Genomic DNA, 25,662 nt, shown 5'->3' on the forward strand with positions numbered 1-25,662 from the left:
TCAGCCTGAGTGACAGAGGGCAGCCACAGCTTTGCATTCAGTATTCAGGAGTTCTGGGATTGAATTGCTTTTCAATCTGTTCTCCTGAATTTAGCTCCTTTTTTGCCCTCATTTCCAGAAATAGCAGGTCCTGCCAATTCCTGAGTCTTGGGTGGGTGGTGAAGGGGTGCAGTTTTGCAAACCAGGTGGACTTTGTGCTCTCCCGAGTCCTGGCTTGGAAGGAGCTCTCTCGGGTCGGCCTCCTCTTGCCCATCTGCTTGCTAGCATCTGTATGTCGCCCTCCTGTCCTTTCCCCCTACGAGTATTTACACCTTCACAATCATCCTTTAATCCTTCCTACTGGAGTTTTGGGGTTTTTAAATCTGTCATTTGAACTGGAAGTTTGAACTTAATTTTTGATTAATTCAGGAGGTTTTATGTAGAGTGTGTTTTATTTCCATGTGTATAGATTTCTTGCTCTCTTTCTTATACTCACTATCATTTTGTTCTTACCTTTTTTCAATTAATTCTTTTTTTTCTTTTGCCTTATTGCCAGTGAGTGTGTCTCTATGATTTCATTTTTTGGAAAAAAATTTTTTTGAATAAATGGAGAGCAGAGAAAACGTTATTCCTTTTCTTCATTTACATATCCTTCAAAGCTGTGCCATTAAGGGTATACAAATTCACAGGTGTTCTGTTTTCTCTGTAGATTGTTATTTATATTATTATGAGATATTTATCTGTGTTCCCTTTTGTTCTTATCACCTCCAGTTCTATTTTATTTTATTTTGATATTGCTAATTTTGCATTCTTCTTGCTCACATTTCCTGGCTTACCTTTTTTCTACTGTTTAGTTTTTCAACTTTTTTGTTTATTGCTCTTTCCTTTTTAAAGCCAGACTTAACTTCGTCTTCTAAGAGACAAACTAACCAATCCAGGTACTATGAACTAAAATGTTTGTACCTACTCCTCGCCATCTTATTTATTTTTTGTTTTCTATTTGCCTTTACCTTTTTTTTTTTTTCCTTCCTCCCATTTTCTGCCCATTTGCTGAACTGATTTGTTACGTTTTTTCTGTCTCACGTTCTGGAAGTTGTACTTTCCATTTCTGTTCTATTCCATTTCTCATCAAAGCCAGGAAACCCAGTAGTGAAGGGCTGGGAAAACTAGTCTTCCTGTGAGTCCTCACACAGTGGACATGGGCCAGGCTGATCAACTGAGTGTGTGTCAGGAGTTCTCACGGCTAAGGAATCATTTCACACAGAAGCTAAAACCACTAAGATGAAACAACCTGGAATCTTCTATTACTGCAACTGTAGGGTCTGTCTGCTAGAAACTATCAGGGAAAGCTAGAAGGACAGGGTTCTGTTTGAAAGCACCTTTGCCTAGTCTTCCCATCTGAGCTTGGGCAAAAAGCTGCTGCTCCCCCCATCTTGAGTTTTCCCCTTCTCTAAACTCTGTGTCCGGCCGTGAGAAGGGGAGTGGGGAAGAGATGGGGCTTTGCGAGAGAACAAGAATGTGGGCTGAGCGTGATCCTCAGCGTGTGTCCTGCGCTCTGGGCAGCGTCAAGGGTAGCCGGACATCCCTCCCCTGCACAATTACATCTGCTAGATGGATGACAGGCCCTCTGTCAGGGGGATGCTTACTGCCTGCGCACTGCTGTCACTTTAAACAGTGAACAGGGCACATTTTTCCAGGAACCAGATATTGAGAATTAGTCCATTACATGTAGTTCATACAATTAAATAGGAATTTGTGGGCTATTTTGCCAGCAGGCATGCAGGTTTGAGATCATATTGTATAAGCTAAATGAGTCAAATTTGGTCAATAGTCTCCTTGAGATTGGGAACCTGTGCAATGGAGCTCCACAGCAGTCAGGCTTGCTGGGGGAGGGAGAATTACGGGAAGGAATAATGCCCCCTGAGGTTTGGGGGTGTCAGCCAGGCCCAGGGAAGCCAGACCCAGTGGCCCCCTGGCACTGAATGCCCTGGTGCAGTTCAGCCTGGGCCTCAGGGCTCCCCCTGTGTCCAGGCTGGTGCCCAAGGATGTTGATGCCACCATTTTATTAGGTGTTTCCCCTAGAAGCTATTGATGTCTGGAAAAGGTGGCAGGTGAGGGAGCAGAGTGTCCAGTTCAGGACACCCGGGAGATAGAGGTTTGTTATGGAGCTCCAGCTGGTGGGGGAGGGCTGCTCTGGGGCTCACTGTGAGGAATATGTGGGGAATGTTGGCAGGGGCTCACCCAGAGCCTGGTTACCTCTGTGTGTGAGTCACTGTAGTGCACAGGGCTTGCCCAGCGTCACGATAGAGTTCTCCTGGGAGATGGTGCCATGGGCTGGGCCAGGAGGGGATGACACTAGGGGCCACAGGCGGGGCTCTGAGGGGCTGGGGACTCTGCCAATTTTGGTTATGGTCAGCAGAGTGACATGTCACCAGTACGTCAGCCAGGAAAGCTGAGATACTGTTGGAAGGCCAAGGCTTGTCTTCAACAGAAAAAACAGAGGGCAGGAGGAAGATGGCAGTGAGCAAGCCAGAAGCACGGCTCCGGGTGTGGGGAACAGGCTCAGAGGCAGGGCTGGGGGATGGAAGGAGCAAGGTACAGGCAGGGCTGAGGGGGCATGAGAGTACCCAGGGTTAAGTACTCTTATGCTAGAATTTGTCTCAGTTACGTATACGTTCTACAATCCAATCCTTAGCACATCTCTGTGACGTAGGCAGTAATGTCTCCATTTTAGCCATGATCAAACCAAATGTAAAAAGAAATTTAAGTCACTTGTTCCATGTCATATAGCTAGCACTTCAGATCTAATTCAGATCAAATTTGGATCTGACTCCAGTGTTCCTTTGTTCCACTCACCTTCCCTGGGAGCTATTCTCTTTCCTTATAAAACCAGGGGGGCAGGGCAAGATAAGCAGTTTCCTAAATTTTAGTTTAGATCCACCTTCACTACTTTTGTCATACTCACTTCTTATTTGTACTATTATTTATGTGTAAGTTTTCTATAAGCAGTCTCACTTGTTATTTATCTTTTATAGTAAAAACTACATACATGTAGTTTACCATCTTAAACAGTTTTAAGTGTACAGTCCAGTGGCATTAAGTACTTCACATTGCCATGTAACCCTTTTTGTTTTTAATGTAGGTGATATCTTAGAAAGGAAAACATGATATTGTTATCATGAATGGAAACCGGTATTACTTTCCACAAATAGAAGTTAACCACGAGGATAAATACAGTGAAGACAGGAAGTTATTAACCTTCAGTGTTTCAGTAAAACAGGCTGTGATACTAGGAACATGGGGGCCGAGAATAAAAGTCTCTTTGGAAATCCTGGTGCAGCATCTCTCTGAGTGGAGTCAGTGGCTTGGTGCCTGGGAAGTAGAAGCCCCGAAGGGAGGAGCTCTCTGCCTTGTCCCCTCTCCTGGGCACAGAAGCCCTTCCTGGGAGCCCTGCCGTGATGCCCATGGACACAGGACATGTGCTTCTCACCTGGGGCTTGGCCTCGTCTCTGTCCTTGTAGTAGAAAAGCTGGTCCCCACACAGCACGAACCAGCGCTGCTGCCAGCTCTTCCTGATGCTCCTCTGCTTCTTCAGCCAGCCTGCCTTCAGCACAGGGCCCAGGCTGTGGGGGCAGGGTGGCCGCCCTGGGCTCCGGCTCTGCTCCCCCATCACCAGGCTTTTGGAGCGGGCTGGAAGCCAAGAACACACATGGTGAGTATGAAGGATGCACGTAATTCCTTGCCCCTTCCTGGCATCCCAGCTGCCCTGTGCCAGGGCACGGATGCTTAGGCCAGCAGGGTGTGATCATGCTAATGCTACATCCTCAGGTTCAGAGGCCTATTGGGTAGAGTAGCTCAGGAGAAGCAGCCTAATGTTATCCACTTAGGGAGGTACAGCCTGCCTGCCTGGTTAGTTTCTGCTATGTCTCTGAGTTCTTTATTTCCCCAGGTTCATCCATTTTGCATCCATGTATCCATCCACACATCCAGCCATGAATCTTTCCTTTCATCCATCCACCCACACATGCATCCATCTATCTATCCATTAATCCTTCCATCCATCATTCCATCCATTCATCCATCTGTCCATACATCCATCCATCAGTCCATCCATCCATCCATCTTTTCATTTGTTCAATGGTTCAATTGTTTATTCATTCAGCAACTGTTTATTGAGTACCTACTATGTGCAAGTCACTGTTTCAGATGCTGTGGATAAGCACGCAAATAAACAAGTAAAGATCTGGGTCCTTGTAGAGCTCATGTACTAGGAGGGTTGGTTACTGAGGCCCTGAGGGAGCTGGCCTCATCAGACCCTCTCCATGTTTTCTGTGTGGTGCCCCTTCTCTGGACACTCAGACCTGAGAACCATTGCCCAGACCCTCCAAAGCCACCTTGCTGCACCATCCTGGGCAGGGCAGAGGGGCTCTGTGTCAGCCACTTGCAATGGCTCCCTGACAAAGCAGAGGCTATCTCCTGTACCTCACAGCCTCTGAGTGCCTGTGAGCCCCTCTGCCATGCAGGCTCCCTCTTCTCCGCAGATGACACCACTGACCAGCTAGCCACCTGCCAAGGTTGGTACCACCCCTCATAGTGATGACTGAGTTCTTGACCCCCAGGGCTCCCTCTGCCCCACCGCTTCTTCTCCCTCCTCTGTCCCAGGGAAAGCTCCTCTCCTTTTTGGCCAACACCAAGGATATTGCCACAGTGGTCACTTGGAGGGGCCATCCTGGACTTTGGAGGAATGATTCTGAGTCCAAATGCAATTATGCTTGTAATTCTTTTCCATGGATCAAACCTCTGATTGGAACACATGGTCTCCATGGCCCACAGTTTCTTGCATTGGACCTGTGATTCTGTGCGCGTGTGTGTGCATGTGGGGCAGCTCCTCCCATTACACTGAGCCCAGGCCACCCTCTGCTCACACTGTCCCGCTAATCTGGACCTTTCTTCCATCCCTTTCCCACACAATCCCAGGCTCTGGCTGCCTGGTGAGTTTCTACTCATTGTTTAAGGTCCAGCTCAGATGATGCTTCCTCCACAGAATCCTCCTTCTGAATCTCCCCTGGTAGTCATTCCCTCCCCTACCAGGACATGTGGCCTGTGGCTGCCATTTAGCTGGGGGTTGTCTTTCTGCCTCTCTAGACTGAAGGGTGGGGACGGGAGGACATGATGGTTTCTCCAGTTCTACATGTTTGGCCACATTGTGTGCCAGGCAGGGAATGGATGTAAGTCATGGTTGTCAAACATCACAGGCTACTCAGGCTTACCCCTATTATTAGGTATGTCTGCTTTTAACATGATAATTAAATGTTAACATGATTCTCAGCTGGTATCTGAGGACACTGTATACTGTGGTGGCCCCAACTTTGCCTCAAGTGACATATGGCCTGGGATATAATCCTGAATCTAGCACTTTTTCATGAGCAAAAAATAACAAGGCCAGCCTGTGAGCTCTAGAAGAGGTCAGCTCACTGGCAGCAGGGGGATTATGGGGAAACACCACCTCTCCTCTCTGCCACCCTGAGCAGCTGTGTTGGCTCAGACCACATAGGTCCTTGTCCTCTCCACTTTGATTCCCTGTCACCATCCTTCAGCTGTGGTGAGGCCCATGTTTAACTTTCCAGCTTTGCCTCGGCCGTGCTTTGGCCTGGAGAGCAAGCAGGCTGTTTCCAGGCTCAGCCCAGTGCACAGAAGGAGGTTGGCGATCCCTGAGGGCCATGGGTTTTCCCCAGAGACTGGGCATGGCCCAGCTTCCAGCTCCCCCTTCCAGGAAAGCAGCCCACCTCTGAAGCCCTGCACCTCACTTTTTCTTGCACCCATCAGCTGCTCTATACTTCTGCTCCCCACCTTTCCATGGGTCCCAGTCCCCAGGCCTATTGATGTGTTCTAGATTAAAGTGCATTTTCCTATTTATTTCTATGGTTGTTGACTATCCCTGTGAATTACCAAAAGGCCTCTCATTGCTGAGCACTTGGATTCTTTCCCATATTAGTTATTTAGCTAAAGAGACAGTAGGGTCCAGTTGAAGAAATAGAGTCTCGGGTTTGGATCACTTCCGGCTTCTGTGAACCCTTTGTGCCTCAGTCTGCTGATCTGCAAGCTGGGCCCATGTGGGATGACAATTCCTGACGCTGTAGGGCAAGATGAGGAGGAGCTGGCCATGCCTGGCAGAGTGCTTGGCATGTCCCAGGGGCTCAGGGACAGGTTGCCATGGCACTGATGATTATAATGGAAATGTGCAGTGGTGTCCCCAGGCTGAACTATTGCCTGAAGATGGGCTCCCAGCGTGAGCTCCCAGGGCAGAAGGCCCGGCCCTTGCTATGGCTTTTGGTTCTTTAGGGGCTCTTACACACTTCCTTCCAAAAATGGTGTGGGATACATTACACAACAAAATTATACTAGTGTACTACCTTTTCCATAGCCATCAACAGGAAATACTATAATTTGAATATTCTTACTCCATAATTTACTAGATACAAAATGACCCTTGACTATTGTCTTAGCTCACCCTGTTATTGGATTACTTATCAGGAGAACATCTTCACCTAGGCTTCTACTAAACATGCAAAGTACCTGCTCACTGCCTTTGCCTATTTAGCTGATTACCCCTGTTTGGCAAGGGCTGGGGGAGCAGCTGGGTTCCCTGTAGGTCCTTGCATCACTGGGTCCTCTTCCCCTCTCTGATGAGCCTCAGCCATTCTGCAGGAGTCTCGCTGCGGCCCTGGAAAGGCCACCCTTCCATTTCTAGGTGTCACCAGCTCTGAGTCCAGGCAGCACCCCTCCTCCGGCTCAGCAGCCTCAGCAGCCTGCAGTGGAGGAAGAAGCAGCTGGGCTGAGCTGCCAGCAGGGTGTGCCCAATGGGACCCTATGGCATCAGGAGGGACCTTTCTGCTCCCAGGGCTATACCCACCACTCCGCACCTCCTCCCATCTCAAGCTGCCAAGGGGTTTGTGCAGGACTGGACTGAGTAGACACTTACTGATCCCTTTCTAAGACATGGGGCTCTGTCAAGCCCTGGGTACATGGAGATGAGGATTACCACCATCCCAATATTCTAGTGGAGCCTGACAGAGAATAGAGGGGACAGGTGTGTCCCCAGGTTACTGAGCTTTATCCTCTGGGTTCCAGTTTTATCGTCTTTGAAATTTCTTCAATGGGTCAAGGATCAATGGTAAAATTAAGTCAGCAGTGCCTAGACTCTGGTTTTTTAATTACTTGAGATTTCTAACATGAGCCTTGCCTGAAACAACTGCCAAGGAAATCATTCTGAACATGCACATGATCATTTTATTCCTTTTCCCCGAAGTAATTATGCTATTTGCTGACTACATTCAGAGTAAAGTTCCACCCGCAGCCTGGCAGTCAGGAGCCTTTCATGGGAGAGCACCAGCCCAGCTGACCACATGCCTCCCCATCTGCCCAGGCCAAGGGCTGCTGAAGGAGTCTGCGTATTACACCTGCCTGGGGACCTTAGGAAGAACTATCTCCAGATCTGTTGCATCAGAACTTCTGGGGAGAAGGACTCAGAATCTGGGTTTTGAAGTGGCCTGGGTGATTCCTAGAATCGCTGCCCTGGGCTCTGGTCACATGGGACTTCCCGTCATGATGTCCTCCTGCTCATCCTCACTGTCCAAGTCCCACCTTCCACTCAGTGTGTGGGTCCAGCTTCGCCACCACCATGCGGCCCACCCACAGTCACTCCACTAAAATTAGTTTCTTTTCTTTCCTTTCAATTTCACCTTTAAAATACTGTGACTAATGGCCTAGCATATTATTGTGTTGTTTGTGCACTTATCTGCCTCTCCCCAAAATTAAGGACTGGAGACACCCAGGGGACCCAACCCCTCCTAGGGGGCTCTGTGTGCATGAGTATGTGTATGTTTGTGTGTGAGAGCACATGTCAGTGTAAATGAGGGTGTGTGCATGCATGAATGTGGGACGTCTTGAGTGTGTGTTTTCGAGTGTGTGCATGCAGAAGTGTGTTTGCAAGTGTGTATGTTTGTGAATGTGTGTGTGTGCATACATTGTGTGTAAGAGTATATACATGCATGATTGTGTGATTGTGAGACAGTCCTGTTGATGCTTGGCCCTGACTGTGTCCCTCCTACCCAACCCTTGCTGCTGCTCTGAGCTGCACCTGTGCCAGGGTGCCTGTAACTCTCCCAGTGCCCTGACCTAGACTGTGCTGGTCATTCTGAGCCTGCTATTCGGCCTGGTGATAGAAGACATGCGCTGCAAGCTTTGCTTTCTCTGCCACTAGGTGTTGGTGCAATTGGCTCTTGTTACACTAGCAACACTCAGACCTTCCTAGAAAAGCTGGCCTGGGATGGGTAAGATTGGGCCAAAGAAGAAACTGGATGGATGGACAGGGCTGGGGTAAGGAGTGAGTGAAAGGCATGGACATGCCCAAGTGTCTGCCGAGTGCTGTGTTAACACTGTAAGATACTGTCAGCTAAAAAGAAAAAGGTGATCGTATATAAGCTAACATAGTTAGCTCTTTTCTTTATACTACAGAAAATGTCTGTTCACCCCTTTCTTCATTCCTCTCCTATTCCCTTTTATTTTGTAATATAAACACATAACATAAAATTTACCATAGCAACCATTTTTAAGTGTACAATTCAGTGGCATTAAGTACATTCACCTTGCTCCATAACCATCACCACCATCCCATCTCCAGAAAATTTTCAACATCTTCAGCTGTCTCCTGTTCTCTTTTGACCCCACCCCAGCCAGGCTTCCCCTACCTCTGTCCCACCCAAACTGTTCTGCTGTTACCAAGGCTACCAATGACCCTCATGCTGCTCAAAGGGTCGAATCCTCCCATTACTTGACCCCTTGCAGCACTTGCCCTAGATGGTCGCTCCCTCCTTGGGGGCCATTTGTACCCTTGGGTCCTGAGACCACGCTCTCCTTTGCTGACCACCATGCTCGGTCTCCTCATCCACTTCCTTGTGTCCAGTACCCAAGGTTAGTCTCTGGACCCCATTTCTGTGTGATATCACTCCACAATCTCTTTCTGTCCCAGAGTTTTAACACCATTGATGCACAGAAGGTGCCTGTGCAGAGCTTAGCGCTGAACCTAAGACCCACACACCCATCACAGTGCCCACCTGACACCTCTAATGTCACAAGCCCAAAGCTGAACTCCTGGTCTTTCCCCTTCCCAAGTCCTACTCCTCCAGGATCCCCCCATCTGCAGTGGAAACACCATCCTCAGGCCTTCATATTCCCAGCCGCCATCACTCCCCACCTGGATTACTGCTAGAGCCTCTTCTCCAGTCTCCCACCTGTGGTCTCAGAAGAGGGCAGCCTGAGAGAGTTGTCAAAGATGGGAGTTAGGTCATGTTGCTCCCTTTGAGAACCCTGCAGGACATTCCCTCTTGCTCAGAATGAAAGTTGGAGCCATCACTATGGCTACAGGGGTCCTCAGGACCCGGCCATCTGACCGCTCAGACTTCCCTGTGGTGCCCCAGTCCTGGCCACACTGGCTGCTGCCGTTCCTCAAGCAGACCAGTCATGTGACCGCTGCCCTCTCTGCACCTGCTGCCCCTGTCCTGGTGGGGTTTCCTCTCATTCTTCCCTCAAATGCTATTTTCTCAAGAGGCCAATCCTGACCACCCTTTAAACACATGTATCCCTAACCCTCCCATCTTCCCTCTCCTGCTTATTTTAATATTTACTTAAATTATATTATAGCATGGAAGAAAGCCTATTGTAGAACAATATACAAAACTTAAAACTACAGGAAAGAAAAAAAAACACAACCCCCAAACAGAAGAGATCACAATGAATTTTGAGTGGGTACATGTATTTGCATAGAAGGAACATGTCACACTCAATAGTGACCATTATGGTTGTGAAGGGGAGTATGGCACTGTAGAATTGTGCATTTTATACAGGGAAGGCATGCATGTATTGTTTATGTAAATTAAAATAAAAACTTTAAAACAAAAGAGCTTTTTTGGAATGGATCCCCTCAGGAAATCTAAAATAACAATTTACGTATCACTAGTTCAATAACTGCTTATGAGATTTATCTGTGACAAGCACCACACTAAGCTATGGACTACACCACAAACAAAACACGGGTGGTCTCTGCCTGCTTGGAGCTTCCAGGCTGAACAGATGATGCTTTGTGGAAGCATCGCCCAGGTCCACCTGTGGCCTTTCCACAGAACCAGGTCAAGGGCCCCTTTGTGTAAGTGAGCCCCTCCCCTGGGCTCAGGCCCACCTCAGGCTGTCTGCCTCACTCCATCTTACATAATGCGGGGCTCAGTGAGAGTGTGCTGGTCCATCACGCACCAGAGCATCTGGAAGCAACTGAAGTTTTAGCATTGCTGAGAACGCATGACCAGTACCTTAGAGATGGATCGTCTGGGCTCTGCCCTTTATTGGGCTTTGTACTCAGCTTGGCTCTCCTCTTCCCTGTCCTGTGCAATTCCTTGCAGCTGGTGTCCCCTGGGGACCTCTTTAATAAATTACTGCATAAAAATCCTTATCTCAGGGTCTGCTTAGGAGAACCCCATCTAACACTCCCAGTTGTTTTCAGAGCCTCCTGAGCTGGCTTTAGGCAGCTGCTGATGCATCTGGCCCTGCAGGGACCAGGGGTGTTTTTTCATCTGCAGTCTGAAAGTGCAGCCCCGAGAGCATGGAGGAGTGGCTGTGCAGGAGCTAAAACACAATTGATTTATAAAAGTCAATGCGATTTGAAAGCCAGGCTGGGGAAATAGCAAGATGGCTCTCAGAGTGGAATTGATTTAAAGGGTAAGTATTGAGGCTGAAAGATTGATTGAGAAGAGCGAGGTGAGGTAATGGAAGGGGCACTCTGGACGGGGCTGGACAAGACAGTTTCATAAAGTTAATGCAATTTGCAGCCAAGGGTGAGGGGGGCTCATCAGGTTCCCATGCTGTCCTGGGAATACTGCATGAGCCTCACATGATTTATTACACCTTGGTTCCTGAGTGCCCTCTACCATTATTATTTTTTTTACTTGTCACTTAGCATTCTTTCTGGGCTCCATTTGGTCATCTGTTTTTTGCTAGGTCCCCCATCTGAGGGTCTAGGGAGCCAGCAAGGTCCTCCTAATGGAGCTCACTTCAGGCCTGGAGGATGAAAGACAGCAAAGGGCACTCCCTACACCCTCTGCTGTAGTACTGATTCTAAAGAACGCTGCGGTAGTCTAGAAAGTTTGAAAAAAATTTTCATAATGATTATTTTAATGATTTTTAAAAATATAAAAGATCACATTCTCAGAAGTTATTTTTATTGGCTCTTCCTGGGTTTGCCTCCTGGCTCAGCTGATGCTGGTCTTAGGCAAGAGGATGCAGGAGGCAGGGCGGCACCCAAGCTGTTGGTCTGTACTTTCAGGCAGCATGCACCCTCAGATTCAACTTCATCCAGCATCCAGTTACCCTTTTACAGAGTTTGTGGGGCCTCCTGTGTGTCCACCCTGGGCTGGCCACTGTGGAATGGAGAGGAAAAGGCATGCAACTGCCCTAGCAGCATTGAAGGGGGAACAGAGATGCCCGAACACAAGGTCTCACTATCATTATGGCATGTGGAAGGGGAAATAGGAGCATGAAGGCAGCAGGAGGAAGTCAGGCTGGAGGGTTGGGAGGCCAGTGGTAGGCTAAAGCTGGAAGAAACAATGGAATGGGCCACTAAGGGGGATCAGGTTATGCCACCCCAAAATATGCCACTTTGGCATAGTCATCATTTTGAGCTGCAGGCAATTGAGAAACAGCAACTCTGGAGGAGCTCTCTCCCCTCTCTCCCTTTCTGCCTAAAAGCAGGGCACAGGTTTTCTTTTGTAAAGGTGCCTCCCCCACTACTGTACAAGAAAGAGAAGATTGAGATTCTTATCATCAGAGGCTGAGTTGAGTTTGCATGACAAAGCTTACTATGCAACCCTTATCTACCATTCAGGTCCTAGTTACCTTCCCTTGATTTACTGCCCCTGGGTGTAATTGTGTCTTTAGATTTTCAACTCTATTCTGTGACACCTCCCAAACTGTCAATAAACTTTATATAGCCTTCCTCCTGCTAATCTATATTTTAAATCAGCTTAATTAGCACGACCCAGGTTTAGAACTTAAGAGGTTAGAGGAAAAATTTTTCCTGCCCTACACTAAGGAAGGCTGGGAGGAGAAGAGGTGTGTCCAGAATAGGGAACAGGAAGACATGCAGAGTGAGAGATCATGGGGTCAAACCCAGGAAGTCTGGCTCCCAGGTTCTTAACCCTGACTCTCACAGGACCCATGTCCCTGCCTAGAAGAGACAATATCCTTCAAGACTAATGAAAAATGCTTCCTTTGAGAAAGACAAGCCTGAAGGACCTCCTGTAATTTCTACCAACAGGCTGGACCTCTAACTACCATCCTAGAGAGGGGGGCCCACTGGCTGCATCTCCTTTGAAGAGGCTATATCCCCATTTGGGGTAGAGACAGCTTTAGCTATCATTGACATGGGTATGAAGTCAAGATAACGAGAAGGCCTCTGTGACCTGATGCTCAGCCAGGTCTCCAACTTCACCTCCCACTCATCCCACATACCTTATGCTTTCCAACCAATGACTGGTCCCCAGTGGGCCATTCTGTACCATAGCTCTGCACCTCTGGCTGGCTGGTCTGATGAGCCTTGACTCACTCTTGAGGCATCAGTGCAGCTACTTCCTACCATGTGCTGACCCTCTAGTAGGTTCACAAAGCAGAGGGGTTGACTTCCATTCTTTATGCCACCCCTGTAACTATCACATACCTCTGACTGAACATGTGCCTCTGCATGCTAGGCTGATCTGAGCTCCTTATGGCCAGGGAGGGTGCCCTGCTCATGCTTGAATCCCTAGACTGCAGTACAGAGCCTCTCAATAAATGCTTGCTGAATGAATGACTACCACAAGACAGGAATCCTCAGGTACAAAGAAGATAGGAAAGATTAAATTCCAAGATACCCTTGGCCTCCGTGGATGATCTTGGTTTAGAAGAAAACTGCCAACAGGGTTTCTCCTACCTATGGTCTACTACCAGATGATGAAAATGTTAAAGGGCATGAGATAACAGATTCTGTTCTTCTAATCAGAGAGGCGACAGGCAGAAGATTTGCAACAAGAACTAGTTTTCCTTGTTTAGGGCGTGGGTGCAGAGAGGCTGCATGAGGCCACAGAAGGGCACAGGATTGGGTGGCCCAAGGCCTCAGGCTCTTGCAGCTCCAGATTTCCATACAAAATCAGGAGCAAAATATAAATGCCATCTACTTGCTAGAATGTGGTGAGGAAGAAATGAACGACACTTTGAAAGTGCTTTGTAAACGGACAAGGGCTAAGTGAATGGTGGTCAGCACTGTTTCTTATTACCGCAGTCTGAACCCCTTGGAAGCCTGTCTCCCCGCCTCTGAACCTTGTCCGGGGGCATTTAGCTGCCTCTGCTCCTGTTCATACTAGCAGAACATTCACCAGGAGCCTGGGATCAGTGGAGTCGATGTAATTCAATATTGATTATAAATTTCATTTCTGCCTGCCTGTGAGCCATTAGCTTAGATCAATACACTCTCCACCCTTGGATAAGTAACCATTGAGGCTGTTGATGATTTCAGCAGAGTCAAGGCAGGTCTCTGGCTTTCTGGATCAGGCAGCCCAATGCAGCCTCCTGGTACAAGCCTAACCTAGTTCAGGCTTGTCTGGCAAGTAAATCATTTATTCCCTCCTTCAAACAAAAGGTCATGGTCATTATCCAGTTCTCTGGGGCCCGAAGTCCAGCGTGGAGCTCCTCTGTCCAGCATCTGGTGGTACCGTGTGTCCTGAGTGTCGTAGAGCGCTGGTGCTGTGAGCTTTGAGTAGCTTCCAAGGGGAGAACTCTTTTCCCAACAGCTGGTACCTGGAAGGGGAGGTGGGAGGAGGGAGGAGCCTTGGGCTCTCCATGCTCCTCTCCAGGACACACACTGCCACCTTCATTTTCTGGCACATGGGCCTCCAGCCAGCGGCAGACAGACGGGCAGATGGAGACCGGGAGAGTGTCCAGAAGCCAGGGAACCTGGCTGGCAGCAGCCAAGTGCTCTCAGTAGATATGCTCTGACAATGCCCCCGTGTCCCCTACGCCCTCTGCAGATGGCAGAAGGAACACCATTGCTCCCACAGCATTTCCTGGATGTCCGCTCTCTCCTTGCCCTGGGAGTCCCTCCCTGTGGACCCACTGCCACACTTCAGCAAGCATCATTGTCTAGCCCTTTGTCCAGCCATGTCACTCCCTTATTTAAAGCCCTACTTGGACGTGGGACAGCCACATCCCCTCGTCCCCTACAGCCTTCCTTCATCGTAGTCACACCCAGGGCTCACAGCTGCCCTGTGCATGTGTCTCTGGATCTTGACACATGAGGTTTCCTCCAACCAGGATGACTTTCCCCTCCTGCTGCCTGGTGAGGGGTGGTGCATTAATAAGGAAGTGCCGACAGCTTTCAAGAGCTTTTAGGTTTTGAATCCCAGCACTGCCTCTCCTGGCTCAGTGCCCTTCCTGGCTGGCAAGATCTTTAATCTTCCTGAGACTCATTTTCCTCACCTAAAAAGATGGGGCAATAGTGGACTCTTCCTCAATAGGAGTGTTTTGAAAATTAAAGGAAATTACATACATAGTAGGCATAATGGGACATTAATATGGAAGCTCCAGCAGGGCACCAAGACACAAGAGATATGACATTCTAAAATGAGGACCAGACCCAAGCACACTTTGAAGAGGTGGGTGGACATCAGGTATGTGCACCTGGGTGGGGGGGTCGTGGAACATTGTGCTGGTCTTGTATTTTGCCAGTGAAAGCTAGTCTGAGGCATTTCATTACCCAGGAGTGCCCAGACTTGTCACGGGGCCTTGCTGGGCACAGCAAGGGAAAGGGGCAAATAAAGTTGCTTCATGAGTTGTGCTTGTTGTAAGGCATGGTTACATTAGTTCAGTAGATATCAGCTATGGTTATTGCTATTAGTAAATATTTGGTCAATGCAGAGTCATAAACCATGTGTCTGACTCCTCATGAAGCAGTGAGGTGCAGGTATCTGAGTCTGCAGTATTAGGACTGGCTAATTTTGTCAGAAATACAGTGAATTGGAATCCATTAGCAGCCAAAGCTGGGATTCCTCGGCTCACCAGGTGGGTAGGGTCAGGCCCACCTGAGCCCGCCACAACCTTTGCACCCCTGGCCAGCACAGCAGAGCCCACAGCACTCTGAACCCTCATGAGGGCACGTCCACAGGGTGCCCACCCTCCTCATCCCATCTGTTCCTGACTCCCTCCCCTTTCCCACTGGTCTGCTGCTCAGCCAGGCTGCCTGTCCACTGAACAAATCTGAGGCCAGGACTGAGTGGGTGGCAGTGCCCCACCTTAGGTTTTTGCCCCCGTAACTGGCAATAGTGTTGAGTACCTGCCCTTGGAACAGGCGCTCATGAGCAATCAGGCCTCCGGCCTCCCTGGGGTGTGAGCTGCTCAGTGCACCATCCTGCCTCCACTGGCCTCTGGATGGAGTTATATTTGGGAACTGAGGCTTCTTGGGCCTCAGGGTCCTGCATTTAAGCTGCTTTACGTGTTGCCATTTTGAGCATTTTACTGAAATTATTCTGCCTCCGTTTTCTCCCTTGACCCCTAGGGTTAGTCTAAGGCCCATTCTAAACACTCAGAACCTATTTTCTCACTCTTTTCCTTCCCTAAAGAGGAGAGTGCAAGGATTCTCTGTGGCCTTTTATGTGTTAGTGATGAGGGGGTCATATCCTATGATTCTTTTTTTACATAATTTAGGAATAGGCCAAACCACTCCATGGAGAGAGAAATCAGAGGTGCATCTGTCAGCCTGGTTGTGAGGAGGGTGAGGAGGGGCTGGGAAGGGAGGAGGGCCTTCCTGGCGTTAGAGGAGGTGGTCTGTATCTTGATCTGGGTGGTGGTCATTTGAGCCATGCACTTAAGATTTGCATATTTTACTGTATGTAAATTATGCCTCAATTTAAAAAAATAAGGAAGAAAATATTAGAAATGAACAACGAAAATCCTAGAATAAAAGAGGATTCATAAAACCAGGCTCCAATGTACTTTGAGGCCACTGTTGTTCAAAGATCCCCAGCTTAGCAATTTTTATCCCCTGGGGCTTGTTCTAGACTTTTTGCTGATCCAAGGGCCTCTGATTCATTTCAATTCTGAGCAAACTTCTGGAAGGCAGAGATAGGAGAGAGCTTAATCCTCTGTGCGGGGCCCAAGGCCCGGCCTGGGGAGGACATCCAGGCTTGGGACCAGAGCCCTCCGCCTGGAATGAGGACACCACTGGGAGGGTCCCCCGAGGCCTTCCTTCTCCACCACAGGCTCCTGTGTGTGGGGCCTCCAGACCCCACCAGGGCTTTGGCCCAGATGCTGGTGCCACGCTCCAGGAACAGTTCTCATGTGCCGCCTCCCGGACACGCCTACGAGCCCTACGAGCCCATGATCCTCTCTGCCTCTCAGGCACAGTCAGGTTCTGAGTCATCTAGGTAGGTTACTGCCTCTTTGCTGCCCCACTCTGAGGGCCTCAAGGTGGCCTATCTCAGGGAGCCCTCACAGCACCCAGCGAGCCCAGGCAAGGGGCAGCATGGCATCACCTGGGCATGTCCCGGAAGGCATGTCATTCAGAACAAAGCAATCAGAGGAGGTCAGTGAACTCCAAGGTCACCGTTGAAGAGCAAGCCTCCTGCTGGAACTGGTATGAGGTCACATGACCTCTGGACTTTCAGCCCTCAACCACAGCCCCAGAGTCCCACAGGCTTTGGGGTGAAACCTGCCAATCTCCTGTTCTTCCACTCCCTTCCACTCCTCCACCCCCAGAAGCAGCCACTTTCAACCTTTTTAATTGGTTCCTTTGGTATTTATCTCTACATTTTTAAACAATATTCATTTATTGCCCCCCCCTTTTTTCAGTTTCTTCCATCTGGTTAATTAACATGTCTCTCACCTCACATATTTATGAGAATAATTTAAGTTCTACTCTCTTAGCAAATTTGAATTATGCGATACAGCATTGTCACTATGTCACCGTGCTTCACATTAGATCCTCACACCTTATTCATCTTATAGATGAAAGTTTGTACTCTTCTACCAACCTATTCCAATTTTCCCCACCTCCCAGCCTCTGGCAACCACTTTCTATCTCCCCTTTGTTTCTAAGAGTTTGCCCCACCCCCTCCTTTTTTTAGATGCCACATGTAAGTGAGATCATACAGTATTTGTCTTCCTGCGACTGGCTTATCTCAGTTAGCACAATGCCCTCAAGGTCCATCCATGTGGTCACAAATGGCAGGATTTCCTTCTTTCTCATGGTTGAATAATATTCTAGCATATGTGTGTGTGTGTGTGTGTGTGTGTGTGTGTGTACCACCTCTTCTTTATCCATGTATCTGTTGATGGACACTTAGGTTGTTTCCATATCTTGGCTATTGTGAATGATGCTACAGTGAACACAGGGGGTGGGGGGACAGATAGCACTTTGAGTTCCTGTTTTCATTTCCTTTGGATATAGACCCAGGTGTGGGATTGTTGGATCATGTGGTAGTTCTTAGCGTTTTGAGGAACCTCCATGCTGCTTTCCATTGTGGCTGCACCAATTTACGTTCCCACCAACTGTGCACCAGGGTACCCTTTCTCCACATCCTTGCCAACACATATCTCTTGTCTTTGATGACAGCCATTCTAACAGATGTGAGGTGGTATCTCATCATGGTTTGGATTTGCATTTTTCTGATGATTAGTGACGTGGAGCCCCTTTTCATGTACCTGTTGGCCATCTGTATGTCTTCTTTGGAAAAATGTCGATTTAATTCCTCTGTTCTTTATGAAATCAGATTGTTTAGGTTTTTGTGCTATTGAATTGTATGAGTTCTTTATATATTTTGTATATTAACCCTTGCATCAGATACGTGATTTGCAAATATTTTCTCCCATTCTATAGATTTCCTTTTCAGTTTATTGGTAATTTCCTCTGCTGTGTGGAAGCATTTTGTGGTTTGATATAGCCCCACTTATTTATTTTTGCTTTTGGTGCCTTTGTTTTTGGTGTCAAATCCAAAAAATGATTGCCATGACTGATGTCAAGAGGCTTACCCTCTATGTTTACTTCTAGTTTTATGGTTTCAGGTCTTACATTCAAGTCTTTAATCCATTTCAAGTTGAGTTTCGTGTCTGGTATGAGGAAGGAGTCTAGTTTTATTCTTTTGCATGTGACTGTCCAGTTTTTCCAACACTATTTATTGAACAGACTGTCCCTTCTCCATCATATATTCTTGCCTCCTTTGTCATAAGTTAATTGACCATATGTGTGTGAGTTTATTTCTGGATACTCTGTTGATCTTTGTGTTTGTTTTTATGCTAATCATGTCTTGATTTTTTCCTTTTACATATTATCTGTTGACGTTTTACTGTGGAAGGTAAGGACTTTACTTCTTTCACTCCCCTGCCCCACCACACATAAGAACCCACCCATCATCTCAACAGTTATACTGTAATTTTGCTTTGATCAATATGCAGAATTTGCATTATTAATACTATGTAATTGCTAGTCCCAGTTCAGCTATGTATTATACGATAATAACTTCTTCCTTCATGCATCATTTTTTGCTTTCCCTAGAGTTCATAACTGCTTTTTCCATTTGCTTAGTTTTCTACTATATATTAATAATTCAACCTTAAATACTGCAAAACATTTGTCTAAATCTAATCTCCATGTGTTCAGATGCAGTAGGCATCTTAAAAATATCACTGCCTGTTATTACTCAAGGAATCCATACTCCCCTGGAGGCAGGCAGGGCCCCCTACTGTGGTCTTGGATTGTGGGAATCACTACCCTGGGTTAGGGAGTGAGGTCAGAGGCCTCAGCATCGGACAGACTTGAATGTGAGTCCCCCCTTCCTGTTGGCAGGGCACCCATGATTCTCCTCCCACATTTTAAAAAATGGGAATACTAATGCTTCATCATAGTTTCATTACAAGAATTCAAAAAGTATGGTGGAAATGCCTGGAACACAGACGGCACACAATAAATATTGGTATACTTCTTGTGGAAAATCAAGAACGATAAGGCCACTGAAAGTACTTCATCTCACTTACAGAGCTCTCTCAATCCCCAAAGTACTGACCAGGCTCTGCACATTCATCACAGCTTCAAAGACTCTGATACTCCTGCTAGGGAAGACAGCTGAAGCTGCTGTCGCTTTGCTCATCAGTCTAAAGATTTTTCCCTTAAAGAGAGAGCCTCCTTAATAGCCACATCAATTTTATTTTAAAATATTCTAAACAAAGGCAGAAACTCTAAAAGAAAACGTTAATAGATTGATGACATAAAATTAAAAACTTATGTCCATCTGGGAAAAAGAGCTCTAATGTAAAAAGCAAAAGGCAAGCAACAAACTGGGAAAATATTTGCAACATTTCAGTCAGTCAAGGGAGGGGCCAAGTTTCCTGCGGACCTGGACCAGTTAGGACAGAGCCAGTACTCTGCCTCCCATGCTAATGCTTTCCCACTATTACTCATTCCTCCACCTCTTCATTCGAACTCTATATATTGAGTGCCCACCAGGTGCCTGGCATTGAAGTATAATGATAGGCAAAACCAGAAGTGGTCCCTGCCCTCATGGTACTTCCTGTCTGGTGGGGTGACAGGTAACCTCCCGCTGTAACCAAGGCCAATATTGCAAAGAAAGGAGGGCATGGAGCAGAGGATCTAGCTTCAGTTGGAGTGTGTGGGAGGACTTCCCCAGCTGGTGACACTTGTGAGAGCTGGAGGGTGAGTAGGAGTTAAGGAATGTGTGTGTGTGAGAGAGGCAGGGAGAGAAAGAGCGGGAGAGGCCACGGCATTTCAAGCAGGGGAAACGGGGTAGGGCTTCCTGTGGTAGGAGGCCCGTGAACAGTTGAGGAATAGGACAAAGGCCAGTGTGGCTGGAGCCTGGAGATTGAGAGGAGGCTGGAGGAAATTGAGAGGAGTTTGAGAGTGGCTAAACTGCAAGAGAGGCCTTGGGGACCATGGTAAGGACTTTGGATTTTATCCCAAAGAACAGTTGGGTTAACTCAAAGCCACTGAAGGATTCCAAGGTGAGGCTAGGGGAAGGTTGGAGGTGGGTGCATGGATGGATGTACATTTGAGAAGGTGGTTCTGGCTTTGGAGTAGAGAATGGATGGGGCCGGTGGGTGTGAGACAGTCTTATTGCCATAGCCCAGGTTAGAGATGACGGCCAGGGGAGGATAAGGACATGAGAATAAGTGAAACAGGCGGAGGCAAGAGCTCTTTGGGAGGTAAAGTGACAGAGCTGCCTCCCATTCCACAAGCTTGTGGAGCAGGGAAAGGCCACAGCCATAAACCTTTATGCTGGGCAGTGCAATGGGCACAGAGGATGCCTCAATCAAGACTGGGGATACACAAATCTCTGAAGAAGTAAGCCCTATGATGGTAGGAATACAGAGAGGAGAGCAACCCCAGCCAGCTGGGGTCATATCAGGGTCAAGGGTTTTAAGGTTTTGTTCTGACAATGGTCTGAAGAGACAGGGAAGCAGATTTAGTTCTGATCAGGGGCTCCCTAGGACCATATGAGCAAGGCAGGGAGCACAGAAAGCACAGAATACACAGAATGTGGGGTGGGAATGAGGGAGGGGAGCAGGGCTCTATGGAGCCCAGGAGAGGAGGCACCTGCCTTATGTTTTTATTTTCTATCTTGAAAAAGAAATTGAAACTTTCACAGTGAAACAGAGCATGCAGACTTGTGATTTACTCCACTGTATACATAATAAATTCATGAAGTTTTAGTGAATTCATACTATTTTTCTTCTGGGAAAATTGGTGCGGGTGGGGGCAAGCTATCTCCCTCATTCCCACTCTCGGAATATGGCAGTGGGGCTCAGTGGAGGAAGACACAGCATCAGGAAAGCCTCACCGCAGGGGACACTCAGAGCCAGGCAGGAGCTGAGCAGGGCAGGGCCAGCCAAACCTGGCTCCAAATGGCCTGGCCAGGCTTTAGCAGGCCATGACTAGCTAGGGATGAGTCTAAACTGGTCCTAAGTGAGCAATGAGTAGCTAGAATCATTTATAGTATCAGTGTCCAATTTGAGCTGGTTTGAACCAATCTGGACCACTTTCCTGATATCAGTTTGAATTGTGTGATACACTTAAAACCAAGCATACATAGCCAATTTTGAGTCATTTCTAGTTCATTTGGGTGTGTTCTCACTTTTTTGAATTATTTGTGTATGTTACCCTCTTCCTCATCTGCCTCTATGTCTTGGAAGCAGAACAGGTGACCAAACTTTGCTCTATATGCAGGTAAGTGATAGTAGGGATTTCCCTGGGAGGGCTCAATTCTGACACCTCCCCTTCCTTATGGAGGAGACATGGGGCTGGCCTTCAGGGCTGGCCGACTCCACATGCTCACTCAGGGCTGGCCTGCACGGGCACCTGCCGGAAGCTAATAGCCAGCATGGCTCTGAGGAAGGGTCCCGGAAGCCCCTCTCTGCAAAGCAGCCTTTTGACCAGACCCCTGAGGCTGACTCAGCTGACTTGGGCTGACCTTATCCCAGAAAGTGACCCAGTCTTTTCAGCAACCCAGGGTCTCTGCATAGTGGTGCAGTCTGGAAGTGTATCTAGAGTATGCATAGTCTGGGGCAGTTGGGACAAGGCAGTGTCTGGAGACCAGGGGCTGTGATTTGCATAGCACGACTGCCCAGCTCCTGAAAGGTCAATGGGGGATAAATTTTAATCAAAGTTCTACCAGACCCCAATTTCTTTAATTTTGGTCTGTATTTCTCCAGAAATGTCCATGGGGAGTTATTCCTTAACATGCTGCAAGCCTGACCTCATGGGATCTGCTTCCTGACCTGGTCTCCAGCATCATGCTGTGCCTGCTGTGGCTTCCTGCCCCCAGCTTCAGCCTCCAGCCCCTGTGTGCCCCTCCCATGGCACCTGCACATGCTGGTGCCTATCTGGAACACAGCCTCTTCTGGCCACCACCCTTTGCCAAGTTAGCTCCCTGTCCACCTTCAGCTTGTAGCTTAAGCACCTCTTACTTCCTCTGGACACTTCGTTTGCAGCATATGCTCTTGGTAGGCTCCTTGGCATCATTTAATGATTGTACACTTTTGAAGGTGATTATCTTATTAGTATCTGATCAATATCACCATAAGCTTCATCTTTTCACAATAGCTTAGCAGATAGTATCATCTAGTGGAGGGTTTCTTAACCATGTTGCCACTGACACATCGGGCTAGATAATTCTTTGTTGTTGGGTCTGTCCTCGGTGTTCTGGAGTGTTTAGCAACATCCCTAGTCTCTACCCACCAGATGCCAGTAGCACCTCTCAGATGAAACAACCAAAAGGTCCCCACACAATGCTAAATGTCGTCTGTGGGACAAAATCACTCCTGGTTGAGAGCTACTGACCCAGAACAACTGTAAGAAGTTTGGGAAGTCAAAGGCAGGCTTCCTGAGAGCCCCCTTTGCTGAAGCGCTGGTCTCTTTCTAGACCAGCCCTTGTCCGATAGACATTTAAGATAAGCCACACATGTAACTGTAAATGCTCTAGTAGCTGCATTAAAAGAAAAAGAAAAAAACAGCTGAAATTAATTTTAATAATATATTTTACTTAACCCAATATATCCAAAATACTGTCATTTTAGCATGTAAAAAATATAAAATAATTATTAATGAGATATTTTATATTCCCTTTTCTCTACTAAGTCACAAAACCTAGTGTGTATTTTTTCCAATGTGGACTAGTCACACATCAAGTGCAATAGCTGCACATTGAACAGGAGTGGCAGGCTGGATCTGGGTTCTCTCAAAGGGCCTGGCCTGGCCCACTGCCTGGGTCATTACCAGATGGCACCTGCCTCGCCCAGCAGAGCCCTGCAAAGCATTTCCTTGCCCACTGGGGTCCACAGATTAGAGTCCATCCGGAGCACCCCATGGACGGATCCTCAGGGCTCTGACCACACTCTGGAGGGCTGGCCTGCCTGGGAAAGTCATCCAAGTGTCTGAGACCTGCTAATGAGATGGGAGTGCTGCGCAGGAGGCTCCAGGGTCCCTGCCACACACCGGAGGAGAGTCAGGTTGTTTCCAACCTCCCCAAGTAAAAGCTCTGCCCACCCCCCCAGCACCATCCACCCTTATTGCTCACAAGGGAGACTTGCCCCCCGACAAACACTGGCCACCTGAACAGATACATTCTGTTTTCTTAAAAGACTGATGTTCTCATTTAATATGGCATTCTCCCTGGTCGAGAAATTGCTGTCCAGAGAGATGCTGTTCCTAATCCAGAGAGATGCTGTTCCTAGCCCTGGGATGTTAACTTTTTCGGGTGCTTTAATCAGGTGACAGGAATAAGAATGCATGTGAAGCTCACATTGTCCTGTGTTTCCAGGCCACTCTGCACTAGCCCCATCCTGAAGGACCACCCCTGCAAGGTTCCCCAGACTCCCATCTGTTACTTATCTCTGGATCAGCTGCCCGGGCACCCTCATCTCCCAGCCCTGCAGCTCACTGGGAGTTCTCCTGGTGGGAGTGCCTGTCTGCCTCTGGCCTGATTGAGGAATTGCTTCCTGCAGCCCAGCCTTGGCAGCTCCAACAGGCTCTGCAAAGCAGCCTCCCACACTGCGGGAACGAGGACCCTTACCAGGTCCCGGCTGTCTAGAGAAGCCAGGGTATCACCTTGCCTAGAGAGGGTAACTTTTGTCTTGGCTTCTGGGGCAAATCATGAGCTTTCAGCATTTCTGTTTCAGCAAAGGAACTAAGTTTTTCCAAAGTTGTCACCTGGTCACTTTGAGCAACCCTGGGACTCTGTAACGCATAGAATATGGGCAAAGCCTGCACAACCAGTAGGGCACTATGACAGCCTTTGCCCTTCTGTGGTCTCCAGTCTGATCCCCATGGACCTCAGGAGCCTCGTTAGGAAGGTACATCAGTCAGGAGGATGCCTCCAGAATGCCTGCCCCATCCGACCCCCAGTGTGGCAGCCAGCTAAGTGTCCGCACACGTTCGCCAAGAGATGCACACTGCCCAGATCCGCCCCAGGAAGTTGGACTTACCCCTTCTGGCTTGCCTGATCTTCGGGCTCAGCATGTTCCAGCAGCTGCCCAGCCAGAGTCGCTGGGGCCGATCATGCTGTCATCCACTTCCCTTTTCTCTTCCTCTTGCCCAGTTGCCCCTCATGCCCAGCTCGGGCCCCCATGGCCGCTGGCGTCACGGGCGAGGCACCCTTGGCTTCCTCTCCAGGCTCCGGACTGATAGCTTGCCTTGGACTACATAAACCTCAATGCATTATTTATCCGTCCCAGAATTAATTCCCATCCAAGAGAACCATGAAGAGGCACAGCAACGGCGGCGGATCAATCACCGGGCCAGGGCGGGGCGGCCTCGCTGTCCCTCCGCGTGGTTGGGGCGCACGCGGCACTGCCCATCGCTGGCGGCGGGGAGCGCGCTGGCTGGGCTCCCACGTGGGCGGGCGGGCCGGCCGGTGGGTCGAGGGAAGGGCGGGGCGGCCGGGCGGGCGGAGCGCGAGGTCCCAGCGCGGGTAGGCTGCTTCCCGGGAGCGGATCCGCCCTGTGCGAGGGGAGGGCACGTCGGGAAGCGTGCTGCGGGCCGGAGACAAGAGGCTGCAGGAAACCCGCGCGGCGCGCACACCCAGCCAAGGCCGGGGCGGGGAGAGCGCTCTTGGTGAGAGTGTAGCTGAGACCCAGGACCCGGGTCCAGTGGGATCTGTTCTGCCTGATATTTCCTGCCAGGAGGACCTAGGAGGCAGTTTATGAGCTCGCAGTTCCAACTGTTGAAAGACAGGTGTGTCTTAGAAAAAGCTTGCAGCCTACGCATCTTTCAGATCTTCACGAATGGGACCAGCTGAGAGATGCCTGATTGGGATGTTAACTTCTCCCGGTGCTTTAATCAGGTGACAGGAATAAGAATGCATGTGAAGCTCACATTTCAGGGCTGCACACAGTAGGATCTCAAAAACTGTTCACTGAGTGTTGACTCTCTAAGTGCCATGTTTTGCTTCATACTAGCATAATTCTGAAGAGTGTATGGTGGGGCTTTTGGGTGATTCACCCTTGAGATCCTAAAAATTGCCCAAGAAATGCAATCACAACAATAGCTATCATTGATTGGGTGCCTACTATCTGTCAGGCAATGAGATTGGTGCTTTATATTCAACAGCTCATTAATTTTCAAATCCTCAGAGGCAGATGCTATTATCATGGCTTTTCAGATGAGAAGAGTAAGTCACAGAAATGTTAGGTAACTTGCTTAGAGTCACACAGTACTGTCTGGATGGGGATCTGAACCCAGGGCTGTGTGGATACAGCTCATGCTTTTCTGTGATGCCAGTCTCTAAATACCCAAATGCCAACTACTTCATGTGAACACTTCCTGGCTTGAGAGCCCTCAGTGAACTTGTGGGATGGGGAGGACGAGCCTTGTGCCTGTGTACTCAGCCCATTTGCTATGTGTTAGGCAATTGCACCTGGGCTGGGTTTTGGCACTGGGCACTATACAATCCTATTAGTAGTCAGAAGATAAGGGATTTGAACAATGACCTCTCTGCTTGGAATGGCTGTGCCCTGTCCCTAATCTTCATAGTGACCCTATGTCCATTGATCCTCAAAAGTTGTACTGATGTGTAATCAATTCTAGCAGCTGGAAGGGAAGATGGT

At 48.5% G+C, this 25,662-nt stretch overlaps 1 protein-coding gene across 4 annotated transcripts in view; it reads right to left on the reverse strand.

Annotated features, from left to right (window-relative positions):
• The window catches only part of ARHGAP22 (Rho GTPase activating protein 22), a 196,841-nt gene that overhangs the window by 148,961 nt on the left and 22,218 nt on the right, over positions 1-25,662 (reverse strand). For 3 of the 4 annotated variants that reach the window (XM_057505759.1, XM_057505761.1, XM_057505762.1), the window contains exon 2: positions 3,470-3,669. In XM_057505759.1, coding sequence (XP_057361742.1) covers positions 3,470-3,669 — 200 coding nt within the window. Of the gene's footprint in view, positions 1-3,469; positions 3,670-24,042; positions 24,449-25,662 lie in introns of those variants that run through there. The other variant, XM_057505760.1, reaches the window with a different exon arrangement.

The sequence above is a fragment of the Manis pentadactyla genome, chromosome 8, assembly GCF_030020395.1.
Source record: "Manis pentadactyla isolate mManPen7 chromosome 8, mManPen7.hap1, whole genome shotgun sequence".
Lineage (NCBI taxonomy): Eukaryota > Metazoa > Chordata > Mammalia > Pholidota > Manidae > Manis > Manis pentadactyla.